The sequence below is a fragment of the Aspergillus candidus genome (assembly GCF_002847045.1).
Source record: "Aspergillus candidus strain CBS 102.13 unplaced genomic scaffold BDW47scaffold_31, whole genome shotgun sequence".
Lineage (NCBI taxonomy): Eukaryota > Fungi > Ascomycota > Eurotiomycetes > Eurotiales > Aspergillaceae > Aspergillus > Aspergillus candidus.
The window spans coordinates 97,842-113,057 of NW_020194036.1; the positions used below are offsets into that span (position 1 = coordinate 97,842).

Sequence of the window (15,216 nt, forward strand, 5' to 3'; positions counted from 1 at the left end):
ACAAAAGTAATCAATCTATTGATGCATGCTATAGTATTGATCCCAGGTTACCATAGCGCGCACACAGCTAACTATCACTACCCACCGCCCAACAGGCATAATACACTTTAAGAAGCTCCTTCATGGGTTTCAGACCCAAAAGCTTAGGGTTATCGGATAGTGCGCGGCGAAGGTTGCTGGTGTCGTAACGCGACATGTGCTCAAAAGCAGCCCATGACAGCATGTGCTGAGAAAGCTGCCCGACAACCAAGGGCGTTGTTACATTCCAGCTTGCGTCGCTGAACTTGGTAAATTCGCCCACCCATTCCGTATTTGAGAGACTTCGTAACGGAGCCGGCGCATGTTGACTCAGAATTTGGAATACCTCCGCGAGGGTGATGACCTTTTCTTGGTCGGGCTGGAGCACGTTGAATGCGTGGCCAATGTTGGAGTTATTTACCGATATGTGCGATATTACAGAAGTAACGAAGTCCACTGGGACAACCTGCCATCGCTGTGGCGGAGGTCGAGGGTAGCAGCCTAGTCGTATACAGTTGGTCATGAGACGATTTACCATGTCGTCTTTTCTGCACGCGCCTGTCATACTGTGCCCGGTGACGATGGCTGGACGATATATAGTGACGGGGAATCCATTGTCTTTCGCATCCCAGAAGATACTCTCCGCCACGAACTTGCTTTGCGTGTAGCCGAGTGTTTCCCTCATCGTGTGCGCCTCAAGAGTCGGTCTCACGTCTTCCGCAATTTCTGTCTCAGCGTCTTTCGCAAGACCGCAGGCAGACATACTGGAACAATACTGTATAGATTTTAGACGCTCGCTATTCGCGAAACGAAGAATCTCGAGTATTCCCAATACATTGGTGCTGCGATGAATTGCATAGGGTAGCGTGTAATTCGAATACCCAGCAAAGTGGTAGATGACACTCGCCCATTGTGCTAGTTCTTTGTATCGCTTTTCTTCTATACCCAAGCCCTTCGCAGATACCTCTCCAAGAACGACTGTAATTTTGGATTCAAATTCCATTGGCGTGCCATACATGGCAAATGTCTCTCTAATCCGAGCCATCCCCGCCTCGGGGGATTCAGCCCGGACCAAGCAAGCAACGGCCTTAACTTGCGGCAAGCATAGAAGCCGAGCCAGAAGAGATGATCCGAGGAAACCAGTCGCCCCGGTAAAAAATATCTTTCCTTCGGATTCTGAAGTCCAGTCGACAAACTCCCGGGAGATAGGCCGCATAGCTCTGCCCAATGCCAGATCTTCCTGGAAGTCAAGATTTTCATCTAGCACTGGCGGCAGAGTATCCGCTTGAGTGTTCGGACCCGCAGGGTGGCCGTATCTCTCTCGCAGCTTTTGTAAGGCGATCTTACTCAACCCTCCCACCCGGCCAGCGGATGAGACCTCTACCAGTGTAATTTCAATGCCAGCGTTTCGACGGAACCACGTTCGTATCTCAAACGTCATCAAAGAATCAATTGCGATGTCGGCGAGATCTTGTCCGCTGAGATCGTCTGGTCGCGACGTGTAGGAAGCGATCAGTTTTCCCAGCTCGGAGGTCAGACGTTGCTCTGTCTTGGGATCATCCAAGATTGCAGGGTTGTTTTTAATTGCGTCCATTTGCTCCCTGAGTTCATCAGTTCGCGATTCTGATGGGCCATCAGCGACGTTTGATAGCATGTTATTCCATGCACTGAACCGGACTTCGCGCATCCACGACCATGCCATTTCGTCAGTGGTTGTATGTCTTGTCGTCCCAAGGCCCACAATCAGCTGACTAGGAAGGTGGTATCGCTGGGAAAAGATGGCGATTCCCAACGCTTGTAGTAAATGATGTTCCTCTAGCAGCTGTAAGGCACCAGAGCGTGCAACTTCCATAGTTCCAGGATGTGACATCTCAGATACATATCCAATTCCTAGTACAAGCCCCAGGTCGATTACACTTGCGACAAGGCCTTTAGACCGGCGGTATTCGGCAAAGGCATCCAGGAATGAGTTGGCCCCTGCATAGTTCGTCTGACCGGGCCATCCGCTGATGCCGGCAACAGATCCAAGAAGCACGAAGAAATCGAGAGGTTTATTTTCGAACACAAGATGAAGATTCCACGTACCCTGCACCTTGGGGGTGAGGGCTTCGGTCCATTCATCGTGCGACATGTTGCGGAAACCTTGGTCCTAGGGAGCGGGTCAGTGAGTCACGGCGACCACTCGGATTTAGAGGATTCGGAAAATACATACTCTAAGCACCATAGCCAAATGAATGATACCCGCAATGGGTGTTGGCGATGCGTTTTCAGCCCGGCGGACATCTTCAATATTCGCTACATCCCCAGCAACTGTAGTGACGCTGCAACCTTGCTCCTGGAGGTCGCGAATGACACTTTCAGCTCTGGCAGTACTGGACCCTGATCGGCAGAGGATAACCAGGCGACGGGCGCCCTTTTCTACCATCCAATTCACGACGGCACGGCCGAGTCCACCAAATCCACCCACTACCAGATACGACGCCTCGGCAGAGAAGTAAGGCGTCGTTTCATGAGCCCGGGTCACCGCAAGGGTCGAAGGCTCTTCGGGCATTTTGATCACAATCTTCCCCATATGCTGGCCACTTTGCATATATCGGAATGCCTTCTCGACATCGCCAGCCTCGTACACGGTGATGGGTTTGATAGGCTGCGCTTTGCCTTCGTTGAAATATGCCAGCATCTGATTGGTTAAGTCGCGCAGGTCCTCGGTATTGTCGTTGATGAGCTGCAGGACATCAACTCCAACAAAGGCCCTGTTCCCAGCGAACAAATCCATGTCTAGTTTACCGTGGCCTAGAAAGTCCCGCTTGCCCAGTTCCAGCATTTTTCCGAATTGCGCAACGCATTTCCACGACGCATGGAGCAACTCACCCGACAGCGAGTTCAAGACTATATCTACACCGCGATTGTTCGTCATTTTCATGACGCCCGGGAGGAAAGACGCGCTCCGGGAGTCGAATATGTGGTTTGCTGGGATTCCTAGTTTCTGGAGATGCTGGATCTTTTCCGGCGACCCCACAGTTGCGAAGATCTCAGCCCCAACTGCTCGACATATTTGGATAGCCGCCAGACCTACGCCGCCACATGCGGAATGGATCAAGACCGACTGCCCTTTTCGAAGATTCCCCACGGTCAGTAGGGAGTACATGACGGTCACGTAGACGCAAATAACGGTGGCAGCTTCCTCCAGAGGAAGCTCGGGTGGAATGGGAACGCATCGATCTGCGGGTAGTATCTTGCGTGTGCACATGAGCCCTGTGCCTGCTAACATCACTTTATCGCCGACTCGGAGGCTCGTGACTCCAGGACCGACTCGACGGATGATTCCACTGCCTTCGATACCAATTTCGCCCGTGTGTGACATGAAACCCATCGCAATCATTACATCCTATTGTGGTTAGCAACATCCACTGCGGTCTATTGAAGCAAGCCTTACCCTAAAGTTCAGCCCAACGTATTTCACATCCACTTCAACATCGCCTTCCTCGACCTTAGCCGGAACAAGATCCGCTAATGTCCACATGAAGGAACTAAGCATCGCGTAGGTCCCAATATCTAGCATGCGCGTTCCCGCGATTCCCTCTGCCCGCTCCAGTGGCTGCTCAAGAGACTTCCACTCATATCGACCAGCCTGGATTACACCATTTTGCACGACAAACTCACACTCGGGGTTCGCATCCGGGTCCTCTATCTGTGATAGGAATGTTTCATATGCCCTAATGATCGGCTGTAGAGCCCTCGAGTCAGCATTGTCAAGCTCCAACGTGACGAAATTCTGCGTAACTTCGTGTCGTAGAGTTCGGGCAACTCCCAAGATCAGCCCATACCGAGGGTCTCTGCATCCCAGCTGGATCGACTGCGTTACCCAGAAAAGACGGCTGGTTGTACAGCTTGATAACCAACCGCGGAACCGCTCAAAATCTTCCTTCGTCAAATCGAAGAAAAATGGGCCCTCCAAATCCATCAAGGATATAATATGAGAGCCTGGCGGTGGTGGCTGGTCAAGTGTCGAATAAGACACCTCATAGCCAGCCATCTCAAGCTGGTGCCCCAGTTCTCGCGCCCAATCCGTGGTCCTGTACCTGCAAAGCAGGAATAATTCGCCCTTTTCCAGTTTCGGTGGCAGTAGTCTTGAGACCATGTGCGCGCTGAGCTGATACGGGGCTTCGTTGTCGTATCGACAGCATTCGACGCCCGTAAATCCCGCTTTCACTAGCTCACTATGCCACCGTTGAGTCGAGACGTATGGGCGATCTGCTCGACCATCTTCTTCCCCAAGCCACCAGCCAGGGAGCAGACCCATTATGTAGTCAACCTTGAAGACATCACCGGCCAGCTCGATAAGAAACAACCGACCGCCCCGAGTCAAGAGCTTCCTAACATTGCCCAGAGACTCAGAAAGCCTCGGAGTCGCATGGAGAACATTGGAAGATATCACCAGATCATAGCTTTCAGCCTCGAACCCCTGCTCAATGGGGTCGCGCGTTATGTCCAAGGTGGCGAAGTTCATATCCGGGTAAGACTTGAATCGGTCCTTAGCTTCAGCCAAGAACCCCGGCGATATATCCGTGAATGTGTATTTGGAATATAACCTATTACCACTGGCTGGCACGAGACCCTTGAGCGCGGTGGAGGTGTCCCCACCAGTGCCACCTCCGATCTCTAGGATCCGGAGAGCGGGCTTAGAATGGCCTAGCATTTCGAAGAACTCGTGCCACGAGGAAATTTGGGAGCTAATTGAGTATAAACCTTTCAAGCCGCCATCCTTGATGAGAAGCTCGATTGGCTGTATCTCGCCTGCGAAAATCCCATGGATGGACTCGTGCACCCTTTTACCTAGGATATACATGGGATACTCGGTTGCCTCGGGGGACAGGTTTGAGTACTCGTCTATTGCCTTCCTGCGGCTACTCTCGTCTAAAATCCATGATTCCCACACTTCTGGCACCATATTGGCGTGATTCGTGCATATGAGGTCGTGTTGAGATTGGAGCCACGACTGATACTTTTTGAGATGAGGCTCCACTGGGTCCAAGAACTTGGTTTGATGGTATGTATCGCACGTAAACAGGCTGAACATCCTGACCATCGTCTTCCCGAAGGTGAGGCGCGTCTGCGTGCCAGGGATTTGTTCCCTTGGGGGAATAAAGTCGATGTGTGGTCTGTAGCGGAGACTTGACAACAGCGGCAGATTTGTCTTGCCAACGTCCGGATCCTGCGTGGAGAAAAAGTGGCCGTTTTGGAGACGCAATGCGGTACCAGATCCATAGTTGAGGGTTGCATCCCCAGACATAGTGCCACCAGCGCCATCGCAAGAGACAGCTAGTGCCATTGAACCTCTTCCGAAGTTGACGTGCAGACTCTCCAGCCCAATCGGGATGCATAACCTCGTCATGCGGCGCGGAATGCCATTTGTTGCAGCCACACTGAGCAATTGCAACGCCTGGTCGATGAGAATAGGATGAAGTGCGTATCGACTGCCGTAAAATGATTCCTCATCCTGGACAGTGGCCGCAGCCTCATACGCCAGCGGATGCGCCGATATTTCACGCAGCCGGCGAAACTGGGGCCCGTATGACATTCCTCGCTTGTCCAACGCGTTGTACCACTTTTCTGAATCGACGGACCGCGAGTATTGCTGGATGTTTTCCGTTTCGTACGGTCTATCTGGTCCTGGCCTTACCTGGCCCATGCAGTGTTTCCTCCAACTGCCATTTTGATAGGCACTTATTGTAAACTCATACCATACTGAATCGATATTGTCCGCGAGTTTAGCTGGTCTGAGATTGGTTGATAGCTCTGTTGTACTTGAGGAATCGAGTATCATGGCAGTCCGCATGAACAGGTTTCTAATAGAGTAGTCCTCTACGCCAGTCATTTGCCGAATAGCCTCACCAGCCATTGCGACGTAGGCTGCACACGGGAAGACAATATCCCTACCAATCCTGTGATCGGCTAACCAGGGCACATAGTCTAGATGTAGAAGACATCTCCATGATGGCTCCACGTCGGAGGATTCTAGTCCTCGAGAGCCTAAGAGTTCATGGTGCGGGTTCTTGCGGAACTTTCACCCATGCACCATGCGGGTCTCGGCCCAGAATGACTCGCCGTGTGTCCAGGAATATGACGGTAGATCGGTTAGTACTCTTCCTCTAGGAACCAGTCTCGATAACTGAATAGAGGTGCCATGAGAATATAATTGCCCAGCAGTCTCTAGCAGAGTGTGCCATTGGGCGGAATTTCTCTGCAACGTGGCAACGTACGCCCATCTTTTGCCTTTGTTCTTGCTAGAGTGCATAATTTGGCGAATAGGCGAATGGAGTGCGGAATGTGGCCCGACCTCCAGGAGTAGCTTGGGGGTCTTGTCAGCGTCGAGTGCTTTTTGAACTGCGGTACTAAACAGCACTTGACACTGCAGATTCTGCGCCCAGTATACCGTATCCAGCTCTCGCGGCTCATTTATGCGCGCCGCAATGACAGATGAGTAGAAAGGAATCATGTATTCATCGTGAGATATTAGAGGACGTATTGCGTCCTCGTATTCTTCTGCCACGTCTTTCATGTGGTGAGAATGGTAGGCGACATTCACAGCCAGGCGTCGGCAAAAGATATCAGGGTGTTCTTCCCGTACCTGCTCGAGAGCAGCATCAAGGACACCCTTATCTCCTGATAATGTCACACTGACCGGGCTATTTTCGCACGCGGTCATAATCCCTTCCCGTAAATACGGCCTCACCTGCTCCGGACCCAGCCCCACAGCAGCCATTGCGCCGGAACGGCTGGATGCGAGTTTCTTGGCTGCTTGTCCACGGAAGTATGCAATGATTATCGCAACAGAAGCTGGTAGAGCCCCGGATGCATAAGCTGCGGCGATCTCTCCACTCGAATGGCCCACTACCGACTCTGGCATAATGCCCCAGCCGTGCAGGAGATTGACCAGAGCAATCTGGATCGCAGTAGTTAAAGGCTGGGCGAATTCGGGCTCTCCGACGCGACTCGTGATGTTGGACTTTGAAAGTTCCTCTACTGCCAGTAAGCATACATCAACCTCGGCGGTTTGTAGAGGACATGCCTTCAATGGTCCAAGGGGGAGGGTTGATCAGGCGCTTGAGTGCTTGATCCATTGCTTGGATGTCGCTTCTGAAGCTGGGCAATTGCGCTATAAGCTCGCTTCCCATCGACGACCATTGCGATCCTTGCCCGGTAAACACGAAAATCACAGACGGCGATATCGTCCTGGCTCTCTGAAACGGGGCAAGATGGCCGTCAAATCCCACTATCGAGAAGGCGCGGTGTGTGAGGTGCTCACGCCGTTGAGCTAGGGAATAAGACAGGCTGTGCACTGATAAGGGATTGGACTCTAGGTAGTCGGTGACGCCCTGTATTTGGCCATCTAGTGACTCTTTGCTATTCGCCGAGACCACCAATAAGTGGCGGTTTTTGGCGCTGCTGGCTTTTGATCTTGCAGGGACATCATTGTGGCGTAACAACGGGGCGGAATCAAGTATGAGCTGGGCTGTTAGCAACGATTTATTCAGGTAGATATGAGATCATACATGTGCATTCGTTCCACCGATCCCAAACGAATTGACGCTGATCCTCTCTCTTTTGTGTAGTGGCCATGGTTGAGGCTCGACCGGGACTTGGAGCTTTGCAGCCTCGAACGGAACTATCACAGATCAGCATACAAGCTACTGACTAAAGTCTCTCATTTGATGCGGAAAAATCCAGGGGAAGCAGCATACTCCGTGGATTGGGGTCTTTGAAGTGAACGTTGGGAGGAATCGTCCGGTTCTCCAGCGCGAGAACGCACTTGATCACGCTGGTGATGCCTGAGGCGCCCTCCGAGTGACCGACGTTCGGCTTAACCTGTTAGGGTCAACACCTGAGGCATCTGGCCTGACTTCACTAGGATTTGTTCATCTTCATCTTCAACTTTAACTTCATTTCCCACGAAATACTTACCGCACCAATATATATCCCATCCTCGCCAAATATGTTCGCAACGACAGACGCTTCCGCCGTGTCCCCCGCGATCGTCCCAGTGCCATGACACTCAAAGAACGCAGTCTTCCCGATCTCCTCATCAGGAATGCCCGCTCGTCCATACGCTCTCCGGACGAGCCTTTCCTGTGCTTCAGACCCTGGCGTAGTGATACTAGGGGTCTTCCCATCGCAATTAACAGCGGTAGACCGGATAATCGCACGGATGGGATCCCTATTCTCCAACGCATCCTTCAACGGCTTGATATAGATGACATTAATTGCCTCTCCCCTCCCATAGCCATCCGCAGCGGCATCAAACGTCCTGCAAACCCCACTCTGCGACAGCACCATATTCTCCGACATGGAGACCGTCATAGTCGGGCTCATAATCAGGTTCACCCCCGCGACCAGCGCAGAGGAGCAATCCCCAGCATACAACGCCTGGCAAGCATCATGCAACCCGACCATACTCGACGAGCACCCCGTCCTTACAGCAACACTCGGACCCCGCAAATCATACTCATACGAGACGCGATTCGCGAGCGCAAAGTCCCCCGCGCTCATCACCCGGTACCGGTCGAAATGCTGCGTATCCTTCGCCAGCAGATCCAGCCAGTCCTCGCCGAAGCTGCCCACGTACAGCCCGATGTTGGTGCCCCGCCAGTCCGTCTGGCCGCCGTTCTCCATGCACTCCCACACGACCTCGAGTAGGTGTCTCTGCTGGGGGTCCAGCTTCTCCGCCTCCAGCTTGCTCATCGCGAAGAAGGACGCGTCGAGCTGGCTGATGTCGCGCTGCAGGAAGTAGCCGTGTTTGGTGCGCACGGCGCCGGGACGCAGCTCGTCGTAGAACGCGTCCACGTTGTATCGCGACTCGGGGACCCGGCACAGCCCGTCGCGCTTGTTGACGAGGAAGTCCCAGAAGTCGGTGTCGGAGTTGACGCCGCCGGGCAGCCTCATGGCCATGCCTACGATGGCGACGGGAAACGGGACGGGGTCGTCGCTGCCATTGCCTTGGCTGTCCACTTCTTGTCTGTCTGACGCGGTGGTCGGTGTGTCCTTGGTGGGGGGGTGGAAGAGGATGTTTCCTGGACTGGCGGCTTCGAAAAGTGTCTCTTTAAAGGCGCGGCTGTCGAGAACCCGAGCCATTATTGGGAAGTAACTAGCTGGTTCGAACGGTGGATGATCGAGTGTAGACTGGGACGGGAACAGAGTGACATGTAGGTCTGAACAAGGTATCGATTGCTTGCTACTGCATACCACAGAATATATCGTCCAGCATACATTCATCCACCGGATAGCGTTCACCAAACGCTTGCGGGCGATGGGTTCAGCATGCCAGACTGTTTAAAGGTATAGGTGAGATACGACGCGGTGGTCGTTCAAAGCCTGGCTTTTGGCGAGATCATGCTGCTGCCCGTCTACACACCCGGTGCTATGTGCTCAGATTGGCTCGTCCTCGATCTAGTCCTCGCCTGAAGCAGCTTGGGTTACAGCGTGCGCCGTGGGTGTTTGACAGATGATCTAGCCTCCTCGACAGTTGCCTCGAGGCTAGGTCTAATGCCAACCGCATCATATATTTACACATGTGAGCCATTCTTCTACTCCGTTGTTCAAACAAGCCATCTATCTATCCATCATTTCAGCCGTCCCCAAATCCTCAAAGACGAAGACCACGACTACTACCGCCATCTACCATTCCAAACCGTAAACCCAACCTCCAGAAACTAAATATCAAATATCCATCACGCAACGCAAAACATACATACATGCATACATGTATACACGCCCCCACCCCCTTCACACGTTACACATCACCAGCCCCAACCCAGCCAACCCAACCCCAAAACCATACATACATACATACACATGGTTAGTACCCATGTATATACGTAGCACAGCCCGGCCCGCCTCGCATCCCGTCCCACCAGCCTCATAACCCGAACAAACTCAGCATAAAATAAGAGTACCTGCTGATGACGATCATAAAGACCCGACTTCAGCCCTGCCTATATGATTGGAGAATAGACCCATCCACATTCTGCGGCGTAAAGTGTCCTTACCTGTCTGTCTGTCTGTCTGTCTGTCTGGCAGATGTCCAAGGCCGGTTGTTTATAACCCGCTAAAGACACGGACGGGATTCAGTCTACGGGGGGTTTTCAGTTTTCATTTCGGTTTCTGGGATCTGGGTGGGGTATCGTCATGTGCCATTTAACATTGTCTTTGCTTCTTTTTTCTTACTTTCTGTGTTGAGACAGCGGGGAGTTTTATCGGGTTGGGAATGATGTAGGTAGTCAGTTCTGTCCCGTCTTGTTGGAGGGAAGATATTCAAGATATGCTCTATGCACGTATGTAGTAGGTGGGTATGGAAAATAGTATCACATGAGTCACAGAAGATGGTAGTTTGTTCTATTACAGCCAATAAAATGTCTTCAGCGGTATATTTACAAGAATAGTAGTAGTAGTAGTAGTGGGTAGACACCCCTTTCCCATCCTCCTTCCATCAACTCAACCTCAACAACATCCATCATAGCAAAGCAAGAGTTCAAGCAAACAAGCACATATACACACACACATACACGCAAATCACATCAAATCAAAGAGAATAACTATGAAAAACCCTCTCTAGCAAACACGCCACGCAAAAGGAAAGAGTCAGGGTAGGTCATGTCGAATGATGATACGTTTAAAGTAGGTAAAAGAAACAGAAGGTAAGGAAAAGGCATGGCGTAAAATCAAGGATTAAAAAAATGAGATGGCAAATTCAAAACAAAGCTAAGTCTATAACGAAATCTCGTCGGGTCGTGCCTCGACGCCCAGGTCCGCGTCGAATTTGTAATGCGTGCTGTCGGAGTCCGGATGCACGTCTTTGATGGGGTGGAAGAGGATGGATGGGAGGACGACGCGCCCGTGGGTGTTTTCGTACTGGAGTCTTGTTAGCTAGATCGTTGTAGGGAGTGCAGAGAATGAATGGATGTACCTTCTGGCCCCCTGTCCCCTCTTTCTTCCAGCCGAGGAAGTTCCAATACAACAGACCAGGCAGGTTGGCGCGGTAGTACCACGATACCCACTCGAAGCGCGACTCGCGGCCCCAGGAGAAGGGACTGTCGCGGTTGTTGCCAGCCTTGCCGTCGACGCCGGAGTTGAACCACCGGTCGGCGCGCTTGCCGGGCATCTTCTGGTCGGAGAAGATGGGGTGGGGAACGGAGACGCCCTTGAAGCCGTGGAGCAGCGCGGTCGATGCGGGGAAGATCTCCGAGCCCATGTGGCGGCCCTGGAGGTTCTCCTCGTCCATGGCCATGAGAAGGCGTCGGGAGAGGCGGGAGTGGGTGATGAGGGTCGCGCGGCGCGGGGTGTCCTCGCCCAGGTAGCCGTAGACCTGGTTGCGGATGACCCAGTCGGTGAAGCGGGGGTTGAATGCCGGGAGGAAGCCCATGTAGTCTGCGTCTTCGCCGACGCCCCACTCAAACTGATCGTCGGCCTCGTCGTTGACGGGAGGCCACGGGCCCATGGGCTGCACCTTGCCGCCCTCAAAGTCCGCAATCGGCATGGGGCCCCAGATGCCTGGGGTGGCTTGGGTGGAGACGAGCTGGCGGAACTTGGTGTCGTAGTCGCCGTGGTATTCGGGTACGTAGAATCGTTCGTTGCGCTCCCAGATGCCCTTGCGCGGTTGCTTGCGTCCGAATGCTGCGACTTGCTCGGTGAACTCGTAATGATGGCCGGTCATGCGGCTGTCGATTTCCCAGTTCCAGAAGTATTCGAATTGCTGATTGTCGAGCATGAAATGCTGCACGGAGAGCCACTGCGAGAAGTGGACACTATTTACTATTAGTATCGTACCACCGGAGTAAAAGGGATTGGAGTAAAAAAAAAAAAAAAGGCATACTCAATGACACCAGGATCCAGCAGCGGGTAGCGAGCAGAAACGGTCGGCACATTCCAAAACTCGGTGATCCCCCAGAATTCCCGGGGAATGTTCTCTTCGAGCAGAGTCTGCAGCGTGTCATCCGAATCGAGGGCGACGTCCCAATCTTTCACATGGACGAAAAGGACGACCTCGTATTCGCCGCCGGACTGGAGTCCCAGCTCGGTGATCATGGCGCGGATGGACTGCTTCTCATTTTCGGTGTACTCGTGGCCGGTGTAGGTGCGGATCAGTACGACGGAGCGCGGCAGCGGGGCGAGCTCGGCGTTCTTGGGGGTCGTGGGTTTGCTGGACTCTTGATACAGCGACTCCAGGCCGAACCGGTCGGAATTATGGCCGATGCACTCCAGTTGCAGCCGCCCCCAATCGACATTCTCCCAGTCCACGGGTTCCGGTCGGACCCAGTTCTTCACGTTTTCATCCTTTTCGCCCAGACCGTAGGGACCGTATCTCAAGTAGCGATCGTAGGAAATGCGACCGTCGATACCGAGGAGCTCGTAGGAGCCGAACTGGGGCTGCGGGAATCCTGCAAAAGGGTTAGCTCCAGGGGGTAGGATCCGCAGGAGTAATTCCTACACATACCATTGGGAAGTCCAGCGTAGACGCCAACCTGGTCGTCCATACTCTCGTTCAACAATTTCCCACGGGGGCCCATACAGGCAGTGAATTCACCGCGATGCTTATTCTGGTAATCGAGGCTCTCATAGTCGGGGTAGGGGAGGAAGATTTTGGGGGTAGGACCGGTGCCATGTTTTTGGTAACGGGGGTCGTCGTAGACCTTGGGATTGTCAAAGTCTTCGAAGGTTTTTAAGCGGTCTAACGTGGAATGGAAGCCTTGGAATTGTCTGGATGGGTGAGCAGTGAACTTTCTCGACTTGGACGGCAAGTCAGTCGCTTACCTAGGGAAAGTTTGGGTTTCTTCGCGGTAGGCGACTTGAGGATCTGGGAGGGACTGGAGGAGATTAGCTGTTTGATTCTCTTCTTTTCCCTTCTTTTTGTCTTCATTTTCTCTTCATTTTCTCGTCATTTTCTCGTCATTTTTCTTTCTTCGACTTCTGTCCCCCCTTTTCCTTCGTATCTTTCCATCGATAGCATTTATGACAGACCGACAAGACAACGAGAGAAAAGAAAGGACGAAAAGCAGGAAAGACACCTCAAGGACTTCACCGGACGACCACAAAAAAACACAGAAGAAGGAAAAAACTCACCTGAGTGGCAACCGGGTGGGGACGCGACAGCATCACCAGCGCCCAAAAGACAGCAGCCGAAGCCAACATGATCGCCAGCAAGCGCGTATATCTGCGATTGGACCTGACCTTGCGCGCCCACAAAGGCAAGGGAAGAAAATCGTGGGAACCCTTTATTGACATGGTTAGGGGCAGAGATAAAAGGGCAAGGCCACAGATATACTGGACAGGCTGTAGGGACCCATGGGCAGGACGACGGAGACGGGGGGGGGAAGAGACTAATTGGAGTGGTGGGTTTGAGTGGTGGGTTTCAGATGGTGGGTCTTGGAATGGCGAATGGAAGAGGGATTCAGTTTAGGTAGGTTTTATAGGACCCAAACTGGGAGCCCAGGGAATGGATTATGGGTGTGGGATTGTAAGATGGAAAATGTGGCTCAAGTCGCCACGGTTAAAGTACGGAGGACTTACTGAGGAGAAGGGAAAAAGAAGGGATTGAAAGCGTTGGTATGTAATTTGACAGCTGAAGGCGGTATGATCGTCTAAAGGACGGTCGAGTAAGCTGATAACAGCAGAATGGACTGAGTTCAGATGTGGACAGTCATGGATGATATAATGCTTTTTTTCTTTATTCTGTACTATTTAGGATTGAGAATTAATTATTTCTTAGTATTCATGGATGATTCCTTGAATCACAGAGGTTGGACAAGATATTCAAGACCGCATGCAGTGAAGAATGGCCGGTATTCCTGACAGCAAATAATACAGGGCTGAATTGGTGGAATCTTACGGAAATCGGCTGACGCGTTCCTACACAGTCGAATCTGGCCAGACTGATCCGTTACATTACACACCCATACAGTATCAGGTACTGTCCCAACTCAGCCAGATCTACTCCAGAGTAGGTTTGGTACGGTAAGATAGGGGATTCCTTCTATCACAGACACAGTAACTGGAGGTAGAATCCTCCTCATCAACTAAGAGAGATATAATACCTGAGATACTTATAACCTGCATCTCGTCAGGAGACCGCACGGATTCCGTTCTACTACATCCCTTCCTCTATCATCCATGCAAACACAATCACCATCAATCAATACATGATGACGAATAACAACCCCCCGGTCCCTGCATCTCTCGCGTCATTCATTCAATAGATCTTCATCCTGCAGCTCCTGCCTCAGTCACTACTAGAACTGGACCAACTAACTCCTGGATTCGATTGATGCAAAAATATCCAGAAACAAGGAGAAGGAAAGCGTTTCATCCCCGCAACCAGCTACGCAGCCTCAGGCTCAACCAGCCATTTCCTCCCGGGAAGCATGGATGCCAGCCTGCATAAGAAGGTTGCAGGAACGCGGATTCCTGCCGCACACGGAGTCCCTCCCTCTACGGAGTACAGGAGGTTCAGGGTACGGAGTATAGGTAATAGGGAAAGTATCATCTCTGCCGCAAATAGAGTGTGATCGTCCGGCCCTGCAAATTACGCACGTCTCAAGATTGGCTTTCGAATGCGGTGGTGGTTGTGCTTGTGGTAATCTTCCGTCCGACCCAGCCGGGTTTAGTTAGAGGTAGGTAAGGGTCGGACTTTTTTGGGACTCGGAGACCGGTCGGGTTTGGTTTTTTCCAGCATAATAATATTATTATTATTTATCTTTCATTACTTGTATTATTCAAGATGCTTTGATTCTCTCTCTCTTTCCATCACTATATAGGGATCTAACTATGATTTCCTTCCAGTCATCTCACCCATTACATTGAGAGGAAGTGAAACATAATTCCAAAAATATCAGATGAATAAAATTGCTGTACTGTACAATCCCCACCGCCGAACCATAACCAAATTAGTATGACACCCACTTTTCCCTCCCGCCCAAGCTTTCCCTTCCATTCCATCCATCCATCCATCCATCCTGGATCCGTTTTTTCCCTTCCCGTTCCGGTAGCTGGTCCCGTGACACTACCCAGTTGAACAATGCTTTGCACAATGGCATTGCATCGCACAATGGTCCACTGGATTGAATGCTGAGTAAGATCTATCTGTAAATATAACTACTGTGGCCTCTGCTAATTGCAGCGAGCTCATCCGGATAAGGGACAGTTGAA

The 15,216-nt window shown here is 51.9% G+C and overlaps 3 protein-coding genes across 3 annotated transcripts; 1 reads left to right on the forward strand and 2 right to left on the reverse strand.

Annotated features, from left to right (window-relative positions):
* Nucleotides 1-67: 67 nt before the first annotated feature.
* On the reverse strand, nt 68-9,150 carry BDW47DRAFT_118383 (uncharacterized protein; the record flags this gene model as incomplete). Its single annotated transcript, XM_024815203.1, has 12 exons — nt 68-2,167; nt 2,231-3,406; nt 3,455-3,793; nt 3,827-4,123; nt 4,157-4,287; nt 4,318-4,411; nt 4,442-6,082; nt 6,164-7,041; nt 7,420-7,534; nt 7,575-7,687; nt 7,764-7,887; nt 7,984-9,150. 12 exons carry the CDS (start codon nt 9,148-9,150, stop codon nt 68-70), a joined length of 8,175 nt encoding a protein of 2,724 aa, XP_024670885.1.
* Nucleotides 9,151-9,570: 420 nt separating this feature from the next.
* On the forward strand, nt 9,571-10,022 carry BDW47DRAFT_107839 (uncharacterized protein). The gene has a single exon (XM_024813090.1). It carries the CDS (start codon nt 9,779-9,781, stop codon nt 9,938-9,940), a length of 162 nt encoding a protein of 53 aa, XP_024670886.1. The 5' UTR covers nt 9,571-9,778; the 3' UTR covers nt 9,941-10,022.
* A 366-nt stretch (nt 10,023-10,388) lies between these two features.
* On the reverse strand, nt 10,389-13,503 carry BDW47DRAFT_107841 (DUF3405 domain-containing protein). Its single transcript, XM_024813091.1, has 6 exons — nt 13,135-13,503; nt 12,826-12,878; nt 12,509-12,771; nt 11,888-12,452; nt 10,982-11,819; nt 10,389-10,926 (listed from the first exon to the last, which is right to left on the reverse strand). The coding sequence occupies exons 1-6, from the start codon at nt 13,294-13,296 to the stop codon at nt 10,783-10,785; spliced, it is 2,025 nt and encodes a 674-aa protein (XP_024670887.1). The 5' UTR covers nt 13,297-13,503; the 3' UTR covers nt 10,389-10,782.
* Between the last annotated feature and the right edge of the window lie 1,713 nt (nt 13,504-15,216).